The 27,026-nt window shown below is 50.7% G+C and overlaps 2 protein-coding genes across 3 annotated transcripts; both read right to left on the reverse strand.

Moving 5' to 3' along the window:
- Positions 1 to 66: 66 nt before the first annotated feature.
- On the reverse strand, positions 67 to 19,680 carry n4bp3 (NEDD4 binding protein 3). 2 transcript variants are annotated; one of them, XM_080007770.1, is made up of 10 exons: positions 19,552 to 19,680; positions 4,105 to 4,385; positions 3,828 to 3,999; positions 3,021 to 3,233; positions 2,731 to 2,852; positions 2,434 to 2,638; positions 2,245 to 2,337; positions 1,889 to 2,140; positions 1,092 to 1,344; positions 67 to 758 (listed from the first exon to the last, which is right to left on the reverse strand). In XM_080007770.1, exons 2-10 carry the CDS (start codon positions 4,350 to 4,352, stop codon positions 379 to 381), a joined length of 1,938 nt encoding a protein of 645 aa, XP_079863896.1. In that variant the 5' UTR covers positions 4,353 to 4,385; positions 19,552 to 19,680; the 3' UTR covers positions 67 to 378. The 2 variants fall into 2 exon arrangements, with proteins under 2 accessions (XP_079863896.1, XP_079863897.1); XM_080007771.1 differs by lacking the exon at positions 19,552 to 19,680 and adding an exon at positions 13,925 to 13,965.
- Positions 19,681 to 22,126: 2,446 nt separating this feature from the next.
- On the reverse strand, positions 22,127 to 26,514 carry LOC307235927 (platelet-derived growth factor receptor-like protein; the record flags this gene model as incomplete). The annotated part of the gene is made up of 8 exons (XM_080008186.1): positions 22,127 to 22,333; positions 22,438 to 22,577; positions 22,727 to 23,020; positions 23,125 to 23,276; positions 23,428 to 23,570; positions 23,685 to 23,851; positions 25,841 to 25,967; positions 26,173 to 26,514. The coding sequence occupies 8 exons, from the start codon at positions 26,512 to 26,514 to the stop codon at positions 22,127 to 22,129; spliced, it is 1,572 nt and encodes a 523-aa protein (XP_079864312.1).
- Positions 26,515 to 27,026: the final 512 nt, after the last annotated feature.

Raw genomic sequence — 27,026 nt, forward strand, 5'->3', positions numbered from 1 at the left:
ATGAAGGAACGTGTAACAAAATAAACGTCAACTCGAACAAAAATCTTTTTTCTTTATTTACATCGGAACTGTCGGACGCCTCCGTTTCGCCGTCATTACAGATTTGACACTGCGTTCAATTCCTGGATGGCAGCGTGGGTGCGGTGCAGTGCAGATAACACAATTATTACCAGTGTTTGCCTGTGAAGGACGGTGGAGGTCGGGTAAAAGTAATAATAATGGATGATTTCATGAGCAGGTAAGGACAAGGACTGGCACTAGGATTGCTCAACGGCAACTACACTGAGAATCGAACTCCGGGACCCAAGCGTCCGGAGCAGCGGGACCCAAACCAACAAGGTCGTGGGGGATGTAGGAAGGCGACCGCTTCCGTCGCGGTCAGATCTCCGAGGACTCGATCCTGTCGATCCACGGCAGACCGGACGAATGCTCGTCCTCTTCCCCCTCCGTCCCCCCTCCCGCTCCTCCTCCTCTCCCTCCAGTCGGTTCCGGGACGTCCCTCTCCGAGGTTCCGCTCCCGGCGGCCCCTCCGCCCCCGCCCGCCCTCAGCAGGTGCAGCTCCCGCTCCAGCGCCTCGTTGCGGTGGTACATCTCCAGGTAGCTGGCCTGCAGCTCCTTCTGGTAGCGGATCACCTTGTCCTTCTCCGTCTGCCACGTCCGCCGCTCCTCCTCGAAGGTCGTGGCCTGCGCCTCGCTCTGCCGCCGCTCCAGCAGCAGCTCCGCCCGCAGACGCTCCTCCGTCGGGCCTCCGCACCCCCCTGGGGGAGAGAAGGAACAAAAAAAAAAAAAGGGGGGGGCGTCGTACATGAAAAGACCGACGTCGTGTAGAAAAAGACGCGCAGATCTGTCGTTGTACAGTTACAAACACTTAAAATGACTGAGACTAAAAAAGGTTGAGAGCGGAAGACACGCGGAAAGTCAGAATCCCAAATAGAAACACTTAATCCAGCGTTTACTGAGAAATTCACTTTGAAAACCAAGATCTCGTTTTTATTTTATCTCACCGTGACGACGCACACAGATGCATCACTTAAATTACTGCCCTAAAATGCAGCCTTCCATCGAGTGAGGATACAGATCTGGACACCTACCTGTTGCCCCGCCCTCCTCCGCCCCCCTGCCCTCGTCGTGTTGGCCCTGGGAGGGGCGGCGGCGGCGCTGCAGCGTCCCCTGCAGGGCGGCCTTCAGCGCGTCCAGCTGGCCCTCGCGGCTTCGGAGCTCCGCCCGGGTTTCCCTGAGCTGGGTCTTCAGCTGGAAGATCTCGCTCAGCTTCTGGGTCACCTCGGCCTGGGAGTCCCGGAGCTGCTGCTTGAGCAAGGAGATCTCCCCCGACTTTTGGCACACCTGGGTAGAAGAGGGGGAAGGAAAGGAAGCGGCGAGATTAGACGCGCACAGTGGAGAGGTTGCAGCCACAGGGCTGGGCTGCGGAACGACCTTTAAACACATCAAAACAACGATTAATTCAAGCCAATATACAGTATAAAGATTTTAAGTCAATAATATGCATCTTATCTTATCCTACTATGTGACATAGTAGGATAAGATTCTCAAGATTTTTACATGGGAAATTTTTTAATTGTTTAACAGTTTTATTTTACATATTCATAGTTGATATTATTGGAATTTTCAAAGACATTATTTCATCTGTTTGTTCCTACACTATGGTGACGCTGGTGATTTCACTGCTCTACACTACGCATTACATTTCACTGCATATATGTATGAAAGTATGTATATGTATGTGACGAATAAACCTCTTGAATCTTGAATCTTGATTTTAGTGACTTCATGACTTGGAAATGCGAAAAAATAGCTCTTTAAGTTTTCCTATATCCAACACTGTGCTCGTTTCTAACGGTCCCCGCCCTGCCTCCCGTTAACACCCCACCTCCCACTGGGTCTCCTCCAGGGTGGGGCTCGCTCCTTTGGCCCTGCTCCCGGCCTCCTGGCCCCTCTCCTTCTGCAGGCCGTCCAGCTCCCCCTGCAGCCGGCTCCTCTCCTGCTGCACCTTGTACAGCTGCAGCTGCAGGCTCCGCTGGGAGCGCTGGGCATGCTGGGAGACCTGGCGCAGCTTGGCGGCGTAGAGGCGCTTCAGCTCCTCCACCTCCTTCTCCCAGAGACGCTGTTTGCCCTCAAAGACCTGGCGAGAGCGGACATCCGGGGGAGGGGGGCGCGGTCACGTTTCAACGGACAGAGAGACAGACAGGTAAGGATGAACCCAAACGATCAATTGCTTTGATTCACCTGAGCGATGGCGCCCTCGCTCTCGTCCAGGTTCCTCCTCATCTGTTTGAGTTCGTGTTCCTTCTCCACCAGGCGCTCCTCGAGATCCCGCACCTGGGCGCGGGGAGAGGGGTCGGCAGAGCGGTCACCGCCGTTGCTCCATTCGTCCAACTTTACGTTCGCGGACTCGTCGGCCCTCACGGTACTCACCACTTCCTCGACGGACAGGGAGAGCGTCAGCTCGTAAGGGGGCGGAGCTTCCCCTCCGTAGGGCGCCATGCGGCTCAGGGCGGCCATGCTCCGACACGACACTGCCATATCGCCTCCAACGGCCATCCCCGCTGGGCCCGTGCCCCTCGGCCCGAGAGAGGCTCGGTCCAGGGAGCTGATGGTGTTGATGTGGCCCATGGACGCGCTGCGGGAACGGGAAAACACAAAGAGGGCTGTTAGCGTCTCCGTCACCGTCGCTGCACGCAGACGGAGCGCGGCCGCGGCACCGGAGCGCACCTGATGTGAGACAGGTGCGGGCGGAACGGAGGTCGATAGGGCGGCAGGCTGTTCATGGAGTTGTGACCCGAGTCGGACAGGTTATCTTCCTCCTGGCTCGTCCCACGCACCGCCGCCAGGGCCTGGAATGGATTTGAGTTGCAAATTCTGTCTCCGTGATACCACCACCAAGTTATGTCACGTTTTTATTTTTTTTTGCGGCCTCCAGCACAGGCCGCAGACATCTAAGTGCATGTCGGCGCGAGACGGGAAAATGACGCGTCTAACAGCGGGGTCACTGCACCGGGCACCTTGTTGCCGCCGGCTGCCGTCCCGCCGTGACGGGAAGGGGAGGAAGAGGAGGAGGAGGTGGAGAAGGCCTTGGGCGCGTGGGCGTAAGCCCGGTGCAGGCCGTTGGACAGGCCGCCGTCCAGGTCGTCCACCTTCGAAGAGGGGTAGAGGTTCTGCATGGAGCTGAAGTTTTTGGGAGTGACTGGCTTGAAAGCGGAGGGCCTGAAATGAGACTAGAGCGGAGAAAAAGAGACAAGACAGCCGATACCGTCAGGGCGCGGGGATTAAAGACTCAAACTCGGCGCCCGACTACGCCGAGACGACCGGGAGGAAAGGCGTGAGCGACTCGGTGTTTTAATACACCAACCGCGTCCGAACCGTCGCCCCGCCTGACGCTCGGATCGATTGGGATCGAACGGGACGGGGTTTGATTGCGGCCACAAATTCACCGCGCGGCAGGTGCCGTATTGATATCCCGTGGCGGGCAGTGAGATCGGAGGCCTTTTCTGATTTACGATCATAACGGACAATCAGGTCGCAGCATTGCATGTGACGGGCCGGCGTTTTACGGCCCGTGATACACAACTCTGAGGCGGACCAATAAAACATGAACCTTCTCACCGACAACCGGTCATATATACTGTATATATAAGTTACGAAGCAGACAATGGCCGCCGTGAATTGTTCGATCCGCCTTAGACGCGGAGCCGCCGACGCACGGCACCGTTCTGTCCCACCGCCTTCCTCAAGTCTTCCCAATTAAATATTTCGCTTCCGCTTTCCACATTCCTATATTCCGCTCCTCGATCAACAGCGCCTCACGTTACCTTTTCGTACTTTCCGCCGACGGGCAGCGAGTTCTGCCCCACGTCGATTTCGGCGCCGTCTTTATTGAAGACCTTGGCGTAGACGTTCTCGTCCTGGCAGCCGTCGAGCGACGTGACCCCGGGGATGACGTCCTTCTTCCTCCTCCCTCCCGGGTTCGCCTTGGGCTCCTTTCTGTTTTGACCGGCGGCGCGTTAAAAAGCGTTAAAAACCCTGGCGACCTAGGCCGGGGCGAAGGACGGCCGCCGGGTGTTTTTTGGGGTCGGGAGGGGGACCCACCGTGTGATGTTGAGGTAGTTCAGCAGCTCCCTCTGGTTGAAGCCCTTCTTCAGGAGCCCGTTGCTCTGCCGGGGCCTCACCTGGGGCACGGCGCGGCCCCCCGAGGCCTGCGCGGCGTCGGGCCTCTCCACCAGGCTGCCGACGCTGCCCATGCCGCAGCGGGACGAGAGCGACGGCGCCGGGAAGCGCTCCCGGAAGGTCTTTCTGTGGTCTCGGGTCAGAGGGAGAGTCTGGACGGAGGTTGCCATCGGTCACAGCTTAGGCCGGGCGTGCGAGGAGTTCTGTGGTCAAGGGGGAAAGAAGATAAAAAGGTGACGCGGTGACCGCGGTGTCTTATCCGACAAAACCCAGGTAGGATTCCCATCACACCCGTGTGACCGCGGCGATGCATGCCGCCTGCCTCTCAGCCCGGCGATCCAAAAAAAATACGAACCGCCCGGCCGACGCCGAAGTACCGCCTTTAAAAGACCTCCGCCTCCCCCTAATAATGCACACACCCTGCGCGCGCACCTCCGCGAGCTCCGTTTTTCTGTTTTTTTTTTCTCCTGTCTTTATGACGTCTCCTCGCAGAATCGTTTCGAATGAAGCTATTTTCTGTGATCTGCAGTGGAAAAATCTCAACACGTGCGATGCCACAAGCCACACATTTCTGAAGAGTTACAAAAACCCATGTGCCATATAAATGTAAACCGAGAACTAGGCATGCCTGAAGGATCACTTAAAACATTCCCAGCGAGGGGAGTGTTTCACAGCTGAGGGACGGCGGACCATACGAGCCCGTTGCATAACACCGGATAACTAGGTTACTGCATCAGGGCTCGCTTGCCCGAAAGAAAGCAGCCAGAAGCATTTCAGTAAACACTGTGGACATTTTTAAAACGAAGAGCAGCGCTTCTTTTATTTTGTTGACTCCTCCGCCCCATCGCTTGAAAACCCCTTTGTGTGGTTTCGAGCGGTGTTTCGCCACCCCCCCCACACACACACACACACATCAAGAACCCTCAATTTGAAACACAAAGGGGGCCACAGACCCCATTCGATAAGATTTCGTCTCTGGGAGCCCGATCTGCGGGGAATTTTTTCTTGTTAATTATGATTCAGTGCAACATTCCATCGCAATCTCCACGATAGTTAAGGGAGACAGAAACAGTCATTATTGTACATTCTCTTGCGGTGACGAAGTCCTGAACGTTGAATAAACTGTGATGTTTTTTTACGCCTACCGCCTCTGGAAGGACCCCCGGTCGGTCCCTGGAGCCCACGTTGAGAACCACCGGGTTAGAGCACGCCCGCCGTGCGATCGCTGGTACACAATAGTCCTTGACCTTAAGCTTGTTTTTCCAGCCGGCCATGAAAGCCAAAAAGCAAAAACAACGAGCTAATGGATGATTTTAATCACGCCTTTGTACAAAGACCGCAACCGCTTGATTAGAGGAAGCCGGTGCCAGCGCCCGAATCCAAAAAAGGGAAACAGGCCTCGTTGTAAGTTTTTGTTTTGTTTTCTTCCCCTCCTCTGTTTTTATTTAAATGTTTTTTCTTCCGCAAAACGCTCGCCGGACCACGTTGCCCCGGCGCCCTCCTTTTTTTTTTAATCCACTTTAATCTCAGAGGATTGGATTCGTCTCTGCCGTGGCCCAAGCAGCCGCTCGGCAAGGTCACAGAGGACGACGATTCATCCCAACGCCGCCGTTGTTTTGCTCGCTCGGGGGCTGAGCGTGGCGAATTCACTCCAGACTCCTGCACCGTCTCCACCCGACACCCCCGCCCACCCCCCTTCCCACCACCAGGGCAAACGTAACTTTTTTTTTTTTGTCATCACTCCGCCAGCCTCTCCCTTCCTTCTTTTCAGACAACCTCATTAAGGACCTGTATTGATTCCACCCTCGTGACCCCCTCGTCCCCCCGTCTTCTCTCGGCATAAACATCACCGGTGGCAGTAAAACATTCTTGGTGGTGCGGCGTGCACACGCCTCGGGTCGCCCCGGCCATAAACGGGGGCCCCCGGGGGAGCGGACACGACGCAAAGCTTTTACAATACAACCGTAAAAATTTGGACTGGTAAGTATCACCGCCATTCAGGGGGGTGGTGCGCGCGTGTGCGCACACACACACACACACACACACACACACACACACACACACACACACACACACACACACACACACACACACACACACACGTGTGTATATGATGACATTGAAAATCGATTATATGTGTTTTGCATGAAGTCCTTGACTTAAAAATGGGAAGAAAAAAAATTTGTGTGTGTGTGCCCGTGCGTGTGTGCGTGCATGCGGTTCGTCATCCACCATGCTCTCTCCCACACCTACATCCAGGTCAGTGGTCACACAGTGAGTTCTGCAGGAGAGTCGACTCGGTTCGACAAAGAAACTAAATTCTAATTCCGCACATACTATTCACATTTATCAAACGGATCACACCGCTGGCCCTGGGCGTCTTTTGTCCGTTGCAGATGGTTCAAACCGGACGGAGCGACGGCGCTACGGGGGGTTGGGGGGCTGCGGGAGATCAGAGGAGACCGGGCCGCTCATGATTATATTCATGAGGTGCAGCTTTCCAAATGCAAACCTTTTCCATCCGAGCATCTGGCTTCCCAACGACCCGCGCGGCCCCGGGAGGAACTCAGTCCAAGGATTACCGTTAGTCATTCTTATCTTCTATTAACCTTGTGGCGATCAAAGAAAAATGCAATAAACATAATAAAGTATGAATGTTAGTGTCGTGTAGCATAGAGTGAAACAAGTGCGACATTCTGGCTGTGACTGATAGGAGTCAGTGCAGGTCGAGGCTGGCGTGCACGTGATTCCCTCCATATTAATAAATCATGTCAGACCCGATGGCCACTGGTCAATGACACAGTATTTTACCCGGTTTCTGTCTTCTGAAAAGGCTGAAAGGGCGAAAACAATCAATAACGTGCAGGAAGCTCCAACGGAAGAGAGCGCAGTGTTCCAGAATGATCGGAAAAGCTAGTGCTTCAAACATCAATATCAATAAATATCAATTTGAATGTCAATCAATAGCGAAACGAGCAAGGATGCCCGGGCCTAGTTGAGAGCACGGGGGGGACAGGTTGTACGATGACGATCCTTTCAGGCTGTCTGCACAAATCCTTCAGCACATGCGGAAATCTTCCGTCCAGTTGTTTCCATAATTGCCCTCGAGTTTATGGGTCTGCGTAAGCCGGGAGACGGGATTTACAGCACAACCCCAACTAACACAGGCGCGCGCACACACACACACGCACGCACGCACACACCCATATTCTATATATTACATGCACAGATCAAAGCGGCTCCTCTAACCCTCCTCCAAATCTTGGTCTAATTGAAAAGTGCTCTGTACTTGATTTATGCGGCCCCGCAGAGCCGTGAGACACTTCTTCAAAAGGCCTTGAGAAAACACCAAAAACATGGTTAACTCAACATCAATACTTGGTTGTTCACAGACAACAAGACACCATTTCCTTGTTTCACAGAACCCAATAAATCTCAGACCAGTGTAGTTTGTTAATGAACTAGTGCAGCGGTGGAATTGCTGGAGTAATAAAAACAAAAAAAAAGAATGTCGTTCGAATAAGTGTAGGATTCTGATTTAACGTGTTCCGGGCGTATCACAACAGTTGCATTTAACACAAAATCAAAATCTCATTTGCTTGTGAAAAATTGTCCTCATCGTCTGATCGCAGTTATTTGAGCGGATGGCGATCGTTTTGGGAAATCGTGAAAAATGTTCCAAACACACTTCCATCCAAATTTCACAGGAATTTCGAGCCCACGTTTGAAAAATAGAGCATTTTTTCCATGAGTTTGGATGAGTCAAAATGACCTATCTACGCAAACGAAGTTTATGTGCAAATCCTTAGCTTTTCTTCCCCAGGTGGGCGTGTGCAATTATACTTGCACGTGAATTCATCGGCGGTAAAAATGTCCCGGTCGCGAGCGTGATGACCCCGCTGAACAAAGACAAGTGGGATGCCGTACATCTACTTAAGTGTTCTACGTCTAGATGGACCACATCGCCGTTGGTTTATTGTTAAAGAGGAGCCAAAGTCGGCGAGGCAGGCTGAGGGGAAGGGCGCCGGAAGGGCTCCTTCAAACAAGCCGAGCCCTGACGGACGACGCTTTGCAGCGCCCTGAGACAACGCAGGTGTGCCGCACCGGGAGCCAGAGGAGCGGCCGAATTCCAGCGATGCTTCTGCCGACGCAAGCTCGGGCTCGTCCGCTTTTGATGCGCGAGACGCTCCCGCCCTCCCACGGATGCACGCTCCGGCGCGGCGTGCGGTTCACTGAAGGCCCCCCCAAAAAATGGAAGCGCCACACATCTATCAGCAAACCGCTCCAGACCCGCGGCGATTCACCCGCCGCCGCAGCGTACGCGGCGCCCTCCTCCTTCAGCGCCCCGTTCCCCGTCTCCACTTTTTCCGTGATCAAAGTTTGTTTACATTGGTGGGGATAAGGCGTGGGCTGCATCCATCCATCCCAACCTTCCATTGGAAGCTGCGTTTGAATTTAAATGAGGGAAAACGATAACAAAAAAACCGGAAGGCGACGCGGATCGATTCCGACGCCGCGGAAAGGAGGGGGCGGTTAAGTATGCGAGGCCTTCTCTAACGGCGCCGCTGTAGATCTCTCTCTCATTCCGTTATCCCAGAATGCTGAGGTGGGCTGCGAGTCTGCAGAGGTTTGACTCAGCAGGAGTTTGAGAATCCGGGCCGTTATTGGGCCAACCTCACTGCGGAGGTGCCAAATGAACATAAAGCGGTTCTGGGGATAACGCTACGGGAGAGAGAGAGAGAGAGAGAGAGAGAGCACACAACTCCTTGGAAAGGCAGCCGTACGCATGACTCTGTCAACTGCATTCGTGCCGGAGCCTAACGCACGCAAACCACTCTCTCCACTGCGGTGTCGGGGTTGTTTCGGCCTTCCAAGCGGCTTCCCTCGGATTAGCCAAACGACCGGGGCCCGACGCGCTGGACGCCAAGTGGGAAGGGGCCGATCCAGACGTGGAGGCAGAGCAGCGCTGCTCTCTCGGGGTCGGGGTTTTAACACACTCCAGCGTAATGAATGGGTGGGAGGGACTCTTGCTCCGGGGGCACGGCGGCAGCGGAGTGCAAAGCAGAAGCCTCCCGTATAATTGTCGGCAGGTTATTCATTACGGGTGGGGAAGGAGACAGACAGACAGACAGACAGACAGACAGACAGACAGACAGACCTCCTTTACGGATCAGGCCATTCACGGAGCTGCGTGAATTGTGTTTAAAAACGAAGACGATGAATCATTTTCCTCCACATAAGCGCTTGTGTCGGCCACATGATGTAATAGGATACATCTGTGCAAATTGGACGAGGCAACGCACTAATATGGACTCTTGGCCAAAGGCCCTCGGTGGCAAATGAACCCTGAGGCGATTCTTTTCTTCTCCCACATGAATGATCGCCCCACATGGAAGCCCGCCTCGCGCTTCGCCAAGCGCCCCATCGCGGTGGGAGATACAAAATGTGGTTTCCCTGGAACACGGACAATTAGTCACCGGCGGTCAGACACGGCTGCACCACAGCTGTAGGCCCCAGTGTTCGGTCCAACACTATCTCTATTGATGACAACCGCTCCAAACTCCGGAGGCCCAAAGGTTAGAGTCCCACATGTTGAGCCCCATTGAGAACGGAGGAATCTGGCGGACGAGATCTAAGCTCCTGTCAACACCAGGCGCATTCTACGAGCCGCGATGGGGCGTCGCTGCCAAATTTGGGAGAGCTCCTCGGGGTCGACGAAGATTAGGGTTGATGGCGTCGGTTAAAATCCGAACAATTCTGCCAACAGCCGAGGTTCTCATCTGGGGGGGGCGGGGGTGGGATGTCAGACGCCCGCTAATTTCCTCCCGCAGCCGTATAACACTGCCGCTGTGATTGGAGGTTTTGGAAATAATTCAACGGCCGTACGGATCGGACCCGTCGACGACCCGATCCTCTTCCAATGCGCCGGCGGAGCAATGAGCAGCCGGTGGGTAGTGGTGGGTAGCCTTCCGGCGTGGAGGGTGTGCTTTCCCCCCTTTTTATTGTTGGAGCCGACTCGACAGTATCGTATTTCCGGCGCAAAATGCAATGACTGGCCCCGTGCTACGGCGGCGACGTCGGAGGTATCCGGCGTGACTGGCGATCGCTGGCGCCTGTGTCAAACCTCACTGATTCGGATGGAACTGATGTTGCATAAAGGCGCTCTGACGCGAGGAGACAACCCGCGAGGAGACAACCCGCGAGGAGACAACCCGCGAGGGAACGTAGACGAGGCCACTGGCGTCGAAGCGGGGTCCCCACCCCCCCCCATTTCACAGCACGCCCACAAGCATCTTTTTCCACCGAGCACAGCTATTCAGATGAGCCCTGGGTCTGAAACGACTGCGTGGCTTGTATTCGGAGTCTTCTTCCGCCTGGACCAAACCCTCGGCGACAGGCTGAGCACCTACAAGAAGAAACGGTGGCGGCGGACCGGTTTGGAATGATTAAAATCCGTATGCGAGACAACGGTGACGCGTGAGGTGATTGTCCATGTTTCCACGGAAAACAACGTTTTGTATCTCCCAGCGCGGTAGGGTGCTTGGGAAAATGCGTCATCCGGTGCTAGATAGTAGAGCTGTTCTTTCCTCGGGATCGGTGAGCGAGCGAACAAGCGTTTTGTTTTTTTTGTTTGTTGGTTTTTTCCAAGTGTGACCCTGGATCCAGTCCAAGTTCTCCGTCCGATCACCCTCACCTTGTAAACCCAGACACCGTGCGCTTACTCACGCTGGGCTGTAGCGAGACCAAACCACAGAGACCGATGTTTGGACAGGGAGGGGAGCGGAGAAAACAACGTGACATTCCACACATGCTTTGTCAAGTAATTATTAATTTGCCGTCACCGTTAACGTAAACGGTGCAGAGGCGAAGGTGGTTGCGTTGAGCGGCCCTGCCTCGGGAATGCACGGGAAGCCCAATGAGTTCATCTCGCTGAAACGCTACAGCGGTGTTCCTGGGTTTGTCATTTGGGAGAAGAAGAAAAATATATAAATTCATAAAAAAGCTGAAAATGTACATACTTACCCCGAAAACTGAGTCACAGGATCCCTAATTGCACTACCAGAATGGAGGGGCCGGAGAGCCAGACATCATCCCTAAATCGGGCTAATAGAGACAAAAGCATGATACAGCAAGCTTCTTATTAAATTCCCTTCAGAGCGCCTGGAGAGACAATGTGCGCTTTAACAAAAGGTTCTCTCTCTCTCTCTCTCTCTCTCTCTCTCTCTCTCTCTCTCTCTCTCTCTCTCTCTCTCTCTCTCTCTCTCTCTCTCTCTCTCTCTCTCTCTCTCTCTCTCTCTCTCTCTCTCTCTCTCTCTCTCTCTCTCTCTCTCTAAAAAAAGACTCCATTGTTTTCCCCCCCAAACGGTTCACGTAGGAGTCAGCGCATTGTGATTACGGCGATAGGAATCAGAGCAGGTTCCCACGTCAACCAGCGCCTCAACCGCCCCCACTCACCGGCGCGGAACGGGCGAAGGAAGACCCAGGTTGCAGCGCAAAACCTGACGAGCAACCCCGCCGAGATAAGCGGTAAACACTGACGCCGATGCGCGCCTGGTCCGACTCTTTGTGAATCGGCACAACACAAACTCGCCCAGAGTTTCTGTGTAAACAGAGTCAGTGTAAACAGGGCTGAGAACTGGGCGTACAAGGCACGGGACTCAAAGTGCTTCGCTTAAATGATCGAGAGCATTAAGACAAAGTGCAAAGACACACAGTATAAAAGGACATAGAATGCATAAAAAAAAAATAAAATAGATAGAATACATAGAATGCATAAAAGTTACAGTGCAGTGCAAGAAATGAATCAAAGAAACCTTGTTTTACTCTTTGTCGACGATTATTTCGCCCATTCCCCGAATACTGTTTTCCTTCGTCTAGCAGATATCCTGGCCCTGGTCTGGAGGACTATTCAACACTGCCCTCTCCAAGTTTATAGTATATTGTTGAATTTGGCCTGCAGATTCATTAAAAATAATTTAAACGCTTGGTTAATCTGCACAATTTTACGTAATATGTTTTAATATATATATTTTTTATATCTTTAAAAATATTTAGTTTATGTCATTAATTTGTTCATTAATTATTCATTTCTTTTTTGTTTTTTGGGGCATCCGAAAATGGTTTGAGTTCCAGGGCCGAAAAATAATGTTATAACTACCATTATAACACATGTTAAGTGTTATAACATAAAATCTAATAACCAGTCAACCATTAAAATGTCAATTTAATTTAAAAGCACTGCGTGAACAAAGAGAGCAGCCTGTTCATTAAACTGGTTAAACATAACAGTGGTTAAACCTATTAGGCCCTATTATTACTTTATTAATGTACTCACTGAAACTACATATTGACATAATTCGCACTGAAATGTGGCGTACGGAACGTTGTTTCCCCGGTGTCGCCGTCCCCTCGTTACGGACCCTCGTCGGGCCGTGGGGCTCTATTACTCGCTGTGCTTTCCCCTTCCGGGATCCCCAGCCGGCCGCCGGCTTTACAATTCCCCTCGACCCCGACCTCGCCGCGTCCCGGGGGCCGCGTTATTCTTTTCCCGCGAACCAACCGACCGATGAAAAACCTGGTCGACTAGGACTCTTCTCGTCTACTATTTGGGGGGCAGCCCTCGAAGAAAGCATACATAGTAGAAACACAATGCTTTCAAGACCAAGAGCACGACGAAACAGATCATCCTCTGTATTGTACTGTACATGCCCCAAGCGGCCCCGCTGTGGGACACTGAATAATTAACCGTGTTTATTATTAGGACATTTGCTGTGGCCAGGAAGTAAAACTGGTTAGTCGAGCCTGACGCCCAGCACCGTGTCCTCTGACCCGCAAATAGGATTAGGTTCTAGTTAGTTGGCCTTCCTGCTCTGCAGCTCAGGACGTTTCGTTGGTGTCGTAGATTAAATAAACACCGAAAGAAAACCATGGCAATTCTGTAGAAGAAAAAAAAAAAGATAATTGGCGATATTTTGGGCATGACAGCGCAGATATTTACACATGAGAAATAGTCATTGGTGATGTGGATATTATGACCAAGCTGGTTGAGGTATTGATAAGAACTGTTCAGAAAGTGAAATTACTTTATTGACATGAGACAACGTTTAACTAAACTATATATCGATATTGCGAAAACCAAAATCCCAGGTGATTTCTAGTCTCACGTGACGATATTCTGGCTCATTGTTTCGGTTAAAGTTCAGGTGCTACGACTAATGCTCAAAGAATATATATCGTCGAAAGGATACGAACACGGTGTGAATCAGAGCGGGAGATTAGAAAGCGGTCAATCCACCTGAAGGTTCCGTTCTAACCCTCGGCCCCCGTCTCTCCGGATCACGCACCGCCGGTCATCGCTGCTTGCGATGTCCGGTTTCCCCAGAACCCACTCCGCTGATCTAAGAGGAGGGCTGAGGTGATCCCGAGCGGCGTCTCGGGGAAACCTCCGCGCACCGTCTTTGAATGGACAGCTTCAAGAGCGAGACTCCGGTGCATCGGCAGAAGGGTGTCGTCCCCCGGTTGTCTAGGCAACAACAAAGCCAATAGGACTTGTTGTTGTCCGGTGGTCCCGCCCAACTTACGTTCCTCATTCCCTTCCTGAGTTGCTCATCTCTTTGCAAACGTTCTCCCGCCGCCCTCGGAGGGGCCGCTGTGGCCGGACAAGTTCTCCCGCTTCCAAAAGAGGGATAAAGAGGGACAACCACACAACAGCAGGGAGGGGAGGGGAGGAGATCAGACTCACCTTAAGGAGGCAGACAACCTCAACACTGAGCGAGGGGGATGAAGGTTTGGCCAGCAAGAGGCAGAATGAGGCCGTGAAAGCAAGGAGGGAGGGAGGAAGAGAAGGATAGTGGAAAATGAGTGTCTCTGTGTGGATCAGATGGACAATGGTCCGAGTGTAACTCCTCCGTTCGGAGGCCGGGCCGCCGGACGGGTTCTGAGCCGCATCAGATTACACAACCCGAGCTGGAGACGCTCACATCTGAGGCGGGGTGAAGAGAAAGAACACTGTTCTTTCCTCCTCCTCCTCCTCCTCTTCGCCTGGGAAAATGAGCAGCTCCGTTCTCCTTCCCTTGCCTTTCTCGCCTCCGTCACCCACGTGATGTGGGTCGCGGTGGGGCTGGAGGATTTTATATATATATATATATATATATATATATATATATATAAAAAAAGAAAACCCTACTGTATATACCCAAGCAGATCAATCCGATGAACCCAAGATTGTTTCTTAAACATAAGTCTTTGGTTGTTTAATGTGGTGATGAATTCTTCACGCGGCTCTCGGTCAAGACCTGGGTAGACGGGCGGGGGGTAGGCAATGGGAAGCCTTGGTGGAATTCCAACAACATAAAATAACCTGCCATCCAGCGTTATGTAAGGTGTGCAGTGATTTGGCAGTATTAACGGCATTCCACCAGCAAATGGAATGTTTTACAGTGCCTAGGATCTTGCTGAGGGCATAGAAAAATGGAAACATGCAACGGGAGGGGAGGGGAGGGGAGGGGGTAGGGTAGCCCCATCCCTGTTAGATACTTCATCATAACACGGGCAGCCCCCACCAGAGCCCTGTCAATACCGGACTCTCCAAGTTCCCAGACAGCGAAGGTGTGAATTCTACCAGTGTGTGTGCCTTGTGAAGGGTGAGGGTAAGACGGTCAGGAGGTCATATTTGATCACATAACCTGGGACTTCTTCTCTACTTTTGTACATGTTTTGCTTAGAATTTTCTCTTTTTTCCCCCTTTAATAATAAGCATTGAATTACCAGCTATGACAGGAACTGCTTTAACTGTACAGTCCATGCGGCAGTTTACCTTTGATTTGATGTGAGAGATAAAACAATAGAGATAGTATAAACAGGGGGTAAGGACGGGTCAGGACCTGCTTACAGCTAATCTACCTGTCTGACTGGACAACGAGACAAGATGACAATTTGGGCCGGACTAATTTCCTCTGGCTGAGCTCTACTGGACAATAACATCAGAGACCAGCTATGGGAAATATGCCGGCTGGGGTAACCTGCCAATTCTGTCTGCCTCTTGTTAAACCACATTGGTCATAGTCGTACACCAATACACTCCCAACCTCCCCTTAAAACAAACTCATTCAGAGCAGAGTGAGGATCGAATACAACCAAAACCGTTATTTTATGTCGGTGCACCATGACTCATTCAGAAAAAGGAAGAGCCTTTAGAGAACCATCCTGTTCTAAAAGCGGGAGATCACATAACAACCACGATACCAGTGACAAACAACATATTTTTGGATTAACCATGATCTTATCCAGTAGACAAGCAAACAACTCAGTTTGCAAAGAGTTACAGTTCTTAATAATAAAAGATGAAACATCAGTCGGGAATCATGATAAAGGTAAGATCATGATCCCAGACTGAAGTTACAGTCTAACAGCTAAAGGTCGAGGGTCACACAGGGTATGGGGGTGGTCACACAGGGTAGAGGGGTGGTCACACAGGGTATAGGGTTGGTCACACAGGGTAAAGGGGTGGTCACACAGTGTAGAGGGGTGGTCACACAGGGTATAGGAGTAGTCACACAGGGTATAGGGGTGGTCAGACAGGGTATAGGAGTGGTCACACAGGGTATAGGAGTAGTCACACAGGGTATAGGGGTGGTCAGACAGGGTATAGGAGTGGTCACACAGGGTATAGGAGTAGTCACACAGGGTATAGGGGCGGTCAGACAGGGTATAGGAGTGGTCACACAGAGTAGAGGGATGGTCACACAGGGTAGAGGGATGGTCACACAGGGTAGAGGGGTGGTCACACAAGGTATGGGAGTGGTCACAAAGGGTGGAGGGGTGGTCACACAGGGTAGAGAGGTGATCACACAGGGTAGAGGGGTGGTCACACAAGGTATGGGAGTGGTCACACAAGGTATGGGGGTGGTCACAAAGGGTGGAGGGGTGGTCACACAGGGGAGAGGGGTGGTCACACAGGGTAGAGAGGTGGTCACAGGGTAGAGGGGTGGTCACACAAGGTATGGGAGTGGTCACAAAGGGTGGAGGGGTGGTCACACAGGGTAGAGAGGTGATCACACAGGGTAGAGGGGTGGTCACACAAGGTATGGGAGTGGTCACACAAGGTATGGGGGTGGTCACAAAGGGTGGAGGGGTGGTCACACAGGGTATGGGGGTGGTCACACAGGGTATGGGGTGGTCACACAGTGTAGAGGGTTGGTCACACAGGGTATAGGCGTGGTCACACAGGGTAGAGGGGTGGTCAAACAGGGTAGAGGGGTGGTCACACAGGGTAGAAGGGTCGTCGTCAATATCCACAGAAGTCGGGCGGGGGTGTGGGGATCCTCAAATGGAGCTAACCGTGATTTATAAAAAGTAATCCGACGTGGAAACACTGTTCATGTGCATTGATCACAGTGGGACCTTGCTTGGCGTCCCAGGGAAACGGGCCTCGACAATAGTCCCGAGACAAGACGCTGGTGGAGTAAGCTGCGGAGGCCCGGTGTTTCCTTCCTTACTGACAAAGGCCCCAGCATGGGGTCTTTCCACCCTCCCCGTTTTCACAGACCTTTCCCCCACCGCTGAAGGTCAGGGGGTCTCGTCTGTCCCGTGAGGATAACACCCATTGTTCCTCAGTCAGGTGGCGGCAAAAGACCAACCAACCACAGACGTATTGGACCATAGAGAAATACCAGTGCATTGAATTCAGGAGTGCTCCATCAAGCCAAACCCTCTAACTCTAATCTAATCTTTACTGCCAGGTCATAAATCTGGTTTGAAGGACATTTTTTTGAAGCTATGTCTGGAAATCCACACAGGAAATATTGGTGACATATTCAAAATCCGAGGCTTATGGGGTCCTATAGGCCTTTATGGGTCCTTTAATTCACATGAACATAAGAGTTTCACCATATTTTCAAATATGGATCGAAACCAAAAGGAAGAAAACCAGCCTTGAAATACCAGCCAATGAGGCTTAATGATTAATGCGGGTGATTTGTTCCTTGTCAATATTCAGAAACTCCAAAGGAACTCAGTGCTGGATTGGAAGCCAAACGACATGCCAAGGGACGACTTAACCAAATTCAAATTTGAAGTTAATTTATGATAATGGTGAGCTGTCAACAAGGGTACAGAGGCTCGGAGCAAGTTCGAGAGATACAATCAAATGACCAAACAGCTGCTTTATAGCGGCATATAATACAGTTAATAGCAGTGACTTACGTTGAATGAGGCAACCCGCTGATTCAAATCACAGAAGCATGACGACCACCGTTACCACTCCTTATGATGGCTCGTGGCACTGGTATTCCATCGGCCAAAAACGTCCAAAACGAAATAAATCTGGGCGAGCAGAGTCCCCAAATGCCCTGCCGGGCAAGTCCCACAGTGATTTCCTTAACACCATGAGGCTTAAATCGCTGCAACATGCAGCCCAGAGATAGGATCAGGACAAGCCGCGAGCGGAGTGTTGACCAGGAGGGTTTAATCCCGAACCCAGAGCACAACACCTTCCCCCCCCCTGGAGCAATCAGGCCTGACCGGCGTCCATGATCCGTCCATCAGACGAGGGCAGAGCGGGAGGAGGAAACGAGGGTTAACGCGATAAACCTCGGTTCAAGACCAAAGTATTGAGAGAGGGGAGGGGCGGGGTGAGGTGAACAACGAGGAAGGCGGAGGAGGAGTAGGGAGGAGAAACCAAGGCTGGAAGAGCGAGGAGGAGGAGAGGGGAGGCCCGGTGGGTAGAAGAGCAGGGGCGTTTGACTAGCTGGTTGGGGAGCTGGAGGGATCAGCTGTGGCATCAGACCCAGTAGCCGTGGAGGCCATTGTTTTCTCACCCAATCAGCCTCATCCCCCATCCAATTACCCTTCAAGACCAAAATCACCTTCTTGCCACAGTCTTGATACGAGTAAACACCGGACAACACAAAACTGTCGGAACTTGTTTTTGTAATTGAGAAATCCACACTAACCACAACGACGTCAGTTCAGTCTGACTATTATATTTACCTTTATCGCCTGAGATAAATGACGTTTTTTTCTGGGAACCAGCTCCTTACCGGAACCAGCTCCTTACGGGAGCCTTTTCCGTCCGCCGCCTTTGAAAACTCTGCTGGGCTAAGCAGGACAAACGGTCGACAGACGGACATCTGAGGGTCAGCAGAATCACTGTTTCATCAGCTGCCAGCGGCGCACTCTGACGCGCGCACACACCCGCGCACGCGCACACAACCGCGCACGCGCGCACACACACACACACACACACAGTGTTAACCTGGGAGAACCAGCCAGATAGGGCGAGATAAGCGCTGCTCTCTCTGAGATCATCCTTGAGAAGGAAAAAAAAACAAAAAAAAAAACATTTTTGTGTGGTGAGGTTTATCAAAGGCAGCAATCAGGCCGTCTTTGTCTCTTCTCTTTGGCCGCCGATTGCACAACAGACTGGTTGGTGACCGGTCGGCTGCGCCGGAGGAAGAGCGGCATCGAGATCAGCCGTCGGCAATCGGGATGAATCAGCTGTCCCGCCGACGCATCATTTCGCTGCCGTACCGTTTGACACAGACCTGAGCCAGGCCGACACGTTCCTTTTGGGGGAAAAGTTCAAAGCGCTCGTCAAACGTTGGGCTGTTTTCATCCCCGGAGTCGGGAAGACAAATCCGGGACTTGACCACTCATAGTCAGGGCTTTCCTCTCTCTGCAATAGACCATGGTTCTGAGGGTCAGAGGTCACCTGTGGCCTCTGGTTTCCACGACGACAGCCCGGCAACCTTAAAAAGTGCCTGCACCCCCCCCCCCCATCCCCCTCCCCACACACACACACACACACACGCGCACTCACACACGCGCACACACACACACACACACACACACACACACACACACACACCCTTTTGTCCCAAAACTTCTGGGCCATCAAAAGAGACCCATTAGTGTGTGTGAACTCCAACCCAAACACAGTTCTATTCTACACACTGGGGAAAGCTGCGGGGCCAACATACATGCCATAACCTATTTAAATAATAAATACATATAAATGTATGAAATAAATATTTTATTTTAATGTAAAATTTGATTCGATTAAAAAAAAAACCCTCTGGCGGTCATTCTCTCTGGTTTTCATGCGCACTTGTTGAACGTATGGCCAGGTACGGCAAGCATCAACCCCAACTGTTCGGAAATTGATGATATTTTCCTCATCAAAACAGCTCAATGAGGCCAAGTTTTCAATGCACATGATCAGCTGAAGCAACCGCACGTAGTTCCCAAGTGCCATTGTACTTGTGCACTGCCGCACAAACGTGCACTGCAGCAGAAACGCACAGAAGCGGAGTGGATCCCCCCCCCCCCCCCAAAAAAAAAGAATAACCCCTGGAGGGAATGTGCGCTCACCATACTTCAGTCCTTGATCATCACCATCAGGGCTTTTGCTGGATTGATTGCGCGCACGAGGTCAAGGAGCTGATCCCGCAGCCGGGACCGGTCGTGCTGGGAGCCGGACCGGGACGCACTGGTTTCCCTCTCACCGGTTTGAAGAGCGGGCGGCGGGGGCCGGCGTGGACGTCCAGCGACGCGAGACGCGCGAACGATCCGCTCGCGGCGAACGGGAGTCGTACGCGCGTGACTCGGGGGGGGAGCCGCGTGTCACTCCGGCCGCGAGTGAATCGTCTCGAGGCGCAAACTGAGCGCAGCGACTCGGGACTGGATTTTCAGTTTCAGGGGGGGGGGGGGGGGGGGGGGGGATCCGAATCCCGAGGCTGGCGCGGGCCCCGCCTCATCGTCGGAAAATTGAACGACTCTTTTTTTTTTTTTTTTTTTTTTTAACCTACCGAGTGACTCGTCAACCACCGAATCTGAAAAAAAGAGTCGAGCCTTTCGTCGCTCGTGGAAACGCGCGCTCGGCGCAGGGCTCCCCACCTCCAAACGCGCAGGGTCGCAGCGCCGCCTCGCGTTGAAGAAACGATAAGGGGCACTTAAAGTGGTAATCCATGAGATTATTTTGAAGAAGAAGAAGAAGGGAAAAAAAAACCATCTTCCCCATTCAGCCCATATTTTATTTAGCCGGAGCACCGTAAGAAATAACAATTCAATGCGTTTGCCCCTCCTTTACGTGCTATCTCCATCGTCGCGGGGCTGGGGTCTGCTTTTCCTGGCAACAATGCATTGATTTAAAAAAAAAAAAATCGGTTGGAGAATTCCCCGGGAATAGTTCAGGGCTACCGCCACAAAGCGATCGATCAGAGGAAGGAGCACTTCGGAGAAAGGAAGGCGGGCACCTTCAAAGTCGAGGGTAAACCTGGAAGTCGTAAAAAAAAATAAAAAATGTTGGTGTTGCAGTTTTTCAATGGAATTCGGGGACTTGTAATACAAACCACCCAACACAGACTGGATTTTTGCTTTAATATTTTGGTCACACAACACATAGAATAAAAGAGGAGGCAATGATTGTATAAAAGTCTTTCGCCGGCATCCTATCTTTTCCCGACGCACATAATGTTCTATTTTAACTACAGCAGTAAATAACCAGAGCAACTTTCCTCTGACAAACAAAGTACATTGTGTTCCCAACCTTTTTTTTTTTTTTTTTAATCTCTTTTCTCACCCTCCCCCGTCACACACAGACACACATGGGAATTTGGGAAATAATGCATGCGTTTGATATATTTCATACGATCACATTTTTACAATGAAACCGTTGGATAATATTTGTACATGTCAACATAAAAAGCATGACGATAAATTGAATAGTGAACAACAGTAGGAGCCTGTCATTGAGAAGTGAAGTGGTTATTACATTTCTTTACACCTTAAAATCAAGGAAGCATCAATGCCCCCTTCTGCATCTTTGGCTCCCCCTACTGGGGATCAGGCCCCCAGGCTGGGAACCGCAGGTCTGAACGAGAACTGCAAGCAGCTATGAGCGGGCCCTCGCTTTGCGCACGTCGGGAGTGCCTGGGGGGGGGGGGGGGGGTACCGGTTGATGCAGCCGTGCACCTATGCGACCATCGGACACTGCGCGGAGGAGTAAGATGTTTTTAGGAGGAGTACATCAAAGTATAAAATATGTGACCTTATGACCCTATGACCATAACTCAACATTGGCGCGTACAGCAAATGTCTTCAGGTCGGGACTCTTAGCAAACCGTGACGTTTGGGGAAGATTTGACCATGTACAGTCGAGTTATAAACCACTCCCTGCCAGTAGAGGGCAGTTATGACAATAACTCAATATTTGCATGGAAACATCTTCAGGCCCGGGACTCTGATGAAACATTTGAAATATGGGGCAGATTTGACAGTGTACAGTCGAGTTACAAACCACTTCCTGTTTCGTGGTGAAGGACACATGGAAATTAGACGCTCGCCACGCCAACATCGGTTGATGAAAACTCAAACTTTTAACAACTTTTCATTGTTGAGGACCTTTATATAGGCTGTGCATGTTTGGAGTAGATCTGATTAACCTGTTTGAAAGACCTCATGAAAGATTGCATAAAATACATGAGAAATGCACAAAAATTTAAAATGGCCAAGCTCCGGTTGGGTGGAGCTAATGAAAGCCGATGTGGAATATGTTCGAAAGGATGAGAGCACTGTAGACGCCAAATTTTGTGAATATCGGCGTACCTGTATCCCGACTTAGTCCTGCCAGGCACAAGGGGGCACCATGGAGCCCGCTGACCACGCCGAGCCCATTCGCTGGATATTCTCACAATGTTCACAGGTTCTGATGCGTGCGCCAAGTTTCATGAGTTTTCGAGTATAGCAAAGGCGTCAAAATGCATTCAAAGGCTAAAAGGAATTCGGGGGCGCTATAGAGCCGACGTGCCACGCCCAAGCCCAAATGCGGTCTAAATAACTGATAAGTAGCCAGAGCAGTGTGCTACGATATGCTTTAATATACAGTTCTGTCTCTCGCTCTCTCGCTCTCTGTTTGTTTGTGTCATCCAATCCAGGACTGAATTGGTCATGGTTTCCTTGGTTTGGCTTTGGCGACCACTTTAACAGGGATGGACACCGATTTGGATCCCTGCAGGTTCTGAGCCGTACAGGTGTACGCTCCTTGGTCCACCTCCCTCACCTCATCCACCAGCAGAACCGACTGGGACTGCTGCCTGGCCCCGCTGCCAGCCATGGGCCTCACACTCTCCTGAGTGTACAAAGGCCTGCCAATCTGGAGAAGCAACAAACACGGGTACAGTATACTCCATTCACAGAGGAAATCAAAAAGTCAGTCATAAAACGGTAGTTTGTGTTGGTGTTGGCTGAGTGTCTGACCTGCTGCCCGGGATACTCCCAAGTGAAGTCTATGCCCACATCCTGCTCCCCCATCACAGTGCAGCTGACCTGCAGGTTCTCACCCACGGTCACTGAGCCGGTTGAGGCCTGGATCACGGGTGCAGGAGCAGCACTGGGGTCTAGTGAAAAAAGCCATCATATCGCCATACATAAGTGTGTATGACCAGTTTCTGGTCAACCCCAAACACAGGACTGAACCTCAGAAGACTGTGTCAATGATTCTATTGGGATAAATATGAGCAAAATACACTTCTGTCTCAGAACTCACAGTTGACATAGATTAGCATGTACTTGGTGGAGCTCTGCCTGAGATTGCCCAGGCTGGCAACGCAGTACAGGGCTCCAGCGTGATGCGGCCGTGGCCGGTGGATGGTGAAGCCCCGCTTGACATTGAAGGAGATCTCTGCCCCGTCCACCGCCACTTCCATCGGCGGAAACTCACGGTGCAGTGTCACTTTGGCGTCTGGCGACGTCACTTGGCAGGGCAGGACCGTGGGCCAGTTGGTGCGCAGCTGGATTACCTCATAGTAGTCGGAGGTGGGGACAAACAGCTCCTGAGGGTCTAGTTGGTGAACGGAGTCGAAAGCCACATTGATGATGACAGAAAATTGGTGACCATATGGTAGCATAAGCACAAGGCCTAATGATGGGTGTTCTTGTTTTTACCAGGCAAGAAGATGAACACTTTGACCGCTTTGTCATAATCCTTTCTGCAGTCGGCGTCCTCACAGTACATTGGGTAGCAGGTGTACTCCCCTGTGTCGGCTCCTGTAGTGTTGACCAACGTTAGAGTGCCGTATCTCTCATGTTGGATTATTCTGTGGAACCACGACAACCTCAGTGTCAAACCTGCCGATGTCATCGACTCATGTTCAACATGGTACTTCGAACGTGAATCGACACATAATGTATACTATACATTATGTGTGATAAATATTTGTATACCAACCACAGCCAACCCTAGCACACCTGAGCCTCCCTTCGTCGTCGTCCTCAAGGTAGCGAGGAACGGCCCACTGCACAGGTTTTCCTTTGCACCTGAGCTGCAGGGTATCTCCAGCCTGCACGTTCAAGGTCTCGGCAACCTTCCGGAACTTCCCCTTATTCAGAACCTGACACGACACAAAACATTCGAGGTCACGCTCATAAACCCATCATCAAGTTTCTATCGGCCTAAGTGTATCTATCAACAATCATTTTACATTGTTACTATGAACATGTCCTACCTGTGTTAGGATCGTCTGGCCCCGTGGTGACGCCGTGGCTTTGACCTTGGCTTTAGCCGGTGCAGCCCTGGGACCCTTGTTTGTCACCTTCCCTATCTTGGGTTTGATGGCCTTAGGCTTCCCTCTTTTGGTGGATTTAGGCTCTTGGGTTTCTTTTTGACAGAGTCCTAGAGAGTAAGGTACATGAACCACAGCATTTTTGAAACACAAATGTTACGTGTTTATAAAAGACAAATAAATCTAAGTCCATTCAAATGTTATGTTGTGCAAATGTATGCTATATCCTCACTCTGTTTGTGGTTGTTTGATTTGGTCAAACTAAACTTTTTTTTATTGAAGTCTAAAAGTTTTTCAAAGTAAGGGGACACATGGAGACAAAAATGATGGGAGAAATGACAAACTTGTGTGCAAATGTTCATCTGGTGGAGAAGAATCCCTGATCCATGATTTCAGCACATCATGAAAGGTTTATGTTAAGCTCCATCCTCTAAATGCCTTGCATGTTTTGGCTTCTGAATTGTTGGCATACTCCGTGCATTGGCAGTTGCCTACTTGCATTGCAATACCCACGACCACCAAGACATTACAACACAATATTCTTCTAATAATACATTTTACTCTGCCACGTCAATAATTTAGGTGAAGCATGGCCTTTGATTTAGATATTTAAGTAAAATCTCAACTTCTATAGTAATATTTGCCTTACATTAGGCTTATAGAAATGCTCTACTGTAATTCAAGGAATGCATGTTGCAGAAAACACAATGCAAAGGAACAAAGGTGCTTACCCAACTCCAGGATTAGAGCACAAATGAGCAGTGTGCTCAATACCAGTCCTTGTTTCGCCTTGAATAACTTCACCAGCAGCATGACTGACCAGTGGATTACTAGGACGACCTGTGGATTATTAGTTAATGTAGTTCAACACAATTTGCAAAAGGACCGAGTGTGGAATCCAAAGGAAGAGGGAAGGTGGGGGAGAAGGCGAGAGAGTGTGAGAGAGAGAGAGAGAGAGAGAGAGAGGCAGTCCTTGCAAAGTGAGTGGTCAGCTGTTTAACAGAATTATAAAAATTCCTCCTCCTGAGAGTGGCATTAGCACCCCAAATTCCTCCAGACTGGTTCAATGGAGGCTTTCAAGCTTTTCTGGACCAATGAGGGCCCAGAGGCAGAGGCCCCCTCCATCTGAAATAGCAGAAGCTGTTTGTTTAGCTGCTGTACTGGGAGTGAGCTGCCCGGCCCCTGGACATGCGAAGAGAAATCCTCGATAGGTTTTACCTGCCATATTAGAGATGTTTTTTTGTCTTTTTGACAAGTGAACAATAGCATTTAATGCAAAATGTAATCATAATGAAAAAAAAATACAATTTTCAATTATACATGAGCAACTGTGCTGATTATTATTATTAATAAATGATAATCAGAAGTATGTGTGCGAATGCAAGGAAAGTGACAATATGAAATACAAAAAGCAACACGATATAAGCAAAGAAATAACAAAATATTGAACAAAGAATTAAACAAAATATTAATGAACAAATATCTGCATACTAAGTTATCAAGAACTGTGTATTATGTAGGCTGTGTAAGGCTAAGAGGCAATGAGAGGGCTAGAGGCTATGAAATGGTTAATGGGCATCTACACTATAATGGTAATAAATATAATATAGATTCACGTGTGTATTCATATACATTGGTATTGCACATGTGTATTTTACACAGGAGGTAGGAGTTGTTGGTGGTGCAGGAACATCAGTGCATTGTGTGTGTGTGTGTGTGTGTGTGTGTGTGTGTGTGTGTGTGTGTGTGTGTGTGTGTGTGTGTGTGTGTCTGTGTGTGTGTGTGTGTGTGTGTGTGTGTGTGTGTGTGTGAGAGTGTATGAGTGTATGAGAGGGGTGGAAGTCCCAGAGTCAGTGAGAGGCAGGGGGCTTGTTTGTGAGCCCCTCTACCAAGGGGGAGACACTGTTCAGGTGGCGCAAGGTTTTGCTATGGATAGACTGGAACCTCTTGCCGGATGGAAGTCTTTGAAAGAGTTGGGAACAGGATGGGAAGGATCAGCGATGATATTTCCTGCTTTCTTCCTGGTCCTGGAGTGGTACAGGTCCAGAATAGAAGGTAGGTAGCATCAGCCGTTGTCCATGGCAGTGGAGGCAGTGAACCAGACAGTGATGGATGAGCTGAGGAGAGACTCAGTGTGACAAATAATCTCTTGAACTTGAACTTGAACTTGATGGCCGTGTGGAACTGGACCATCATTTTCTGCGGCAGGTTGAATTTCTTCAGCTGCTGCAGGAAGAATATCCTCTGCTGGGCCTTCTTGATGGTGGTGGGGATTTTCTCCACCCACCATGGCATCACTATTGGAGATTGATGAGGGTTGTGTCAGCTGCAAAGTTCAGGAGTTTGACAGAATGTTATCTAGAGGTGCAGCTGATGGTGTCGAGGGAGAAGAATAGAGGAGATAGCATACAGATTTGTGGGGCTCCAGTACTGATGGTCCGGGGCTCCGAGACAAGTTGCCCAGCCGCACGTGCTGCTTCCTGTCTGTCAGGAAGTCAGCGTGCTCAGGCACGCTCAGCTGGGATACTCTGTCCTGGAGAAGCGCTTGGGCGATGGTGTTGTCTGCAGAGCTCAAGTCCACAAACAGGATACTGACGTAGATGCCGTGGACCTGTGCCAAGTCTAGGTGCTGGAGGATTAAGTGGAGTCCCATGTTGATTGCGTCTTCTACAGACCTGTCTGTTCTGTAGGCGAACTGCAATGGGTCGAGGAGGTGGTTGGTGATGGCCTTGAGGTGGGTCAGCACAAGGCGCTTAAAGGTCTTCCTTACCATAGGGTTAGGGTGACTGGTCTGTAGTCAATAAGGCCTGTGATCGTCAGCTTTTTGGGAACAGGAAGCAGGCAGGTACCATGCATTCAACCAGTGAGGTGTTAAAGGTGTCTGCAAACACCGGAGACAGCTGGTCTGCACAGTGCTTCATTGTAGATGGGGAGACAGCGTCCGATCCAGCTGCCTTGCAGGGGTTCTGCCTTTTGAAAAGATTGATAACATCTCGCTCCAGGATGGAGAGAGGTGTGATGCGGGGGAGGGGTCTGTCTCGGTCCATTGGGCAGAGAGGTGTGATGGGGGCTGTCTGCTGTCTCTCCATTGTGTGGATAATAAGCTCACTGACTCAGAACGGATGTGAACCCATAAGCATGATGCAAAAACAATCAGGTAAGAAGTCAAAGTCCACAAGATTTATTCCAAAAAACAGGCAGGGGTCAAAATCAGATCAGTCAGAGAAGGCAAACTTATCTGGCAGGGATGAGGCAGAGAATCAGGGTCCAGGGAATTAGGCAGAA

Source organism: Zeus faber (genome assembly GCF_960531495.2).
Source record: "Zeus faber genome assembly, chromosome: 10".
In the NCBI taxonomy this organism is placed as follows: Eukaryota; Metazoa; Chordata; class Actinopteri; order Zeiformes; family Zeidae; genus Zeus; species Zeus faber.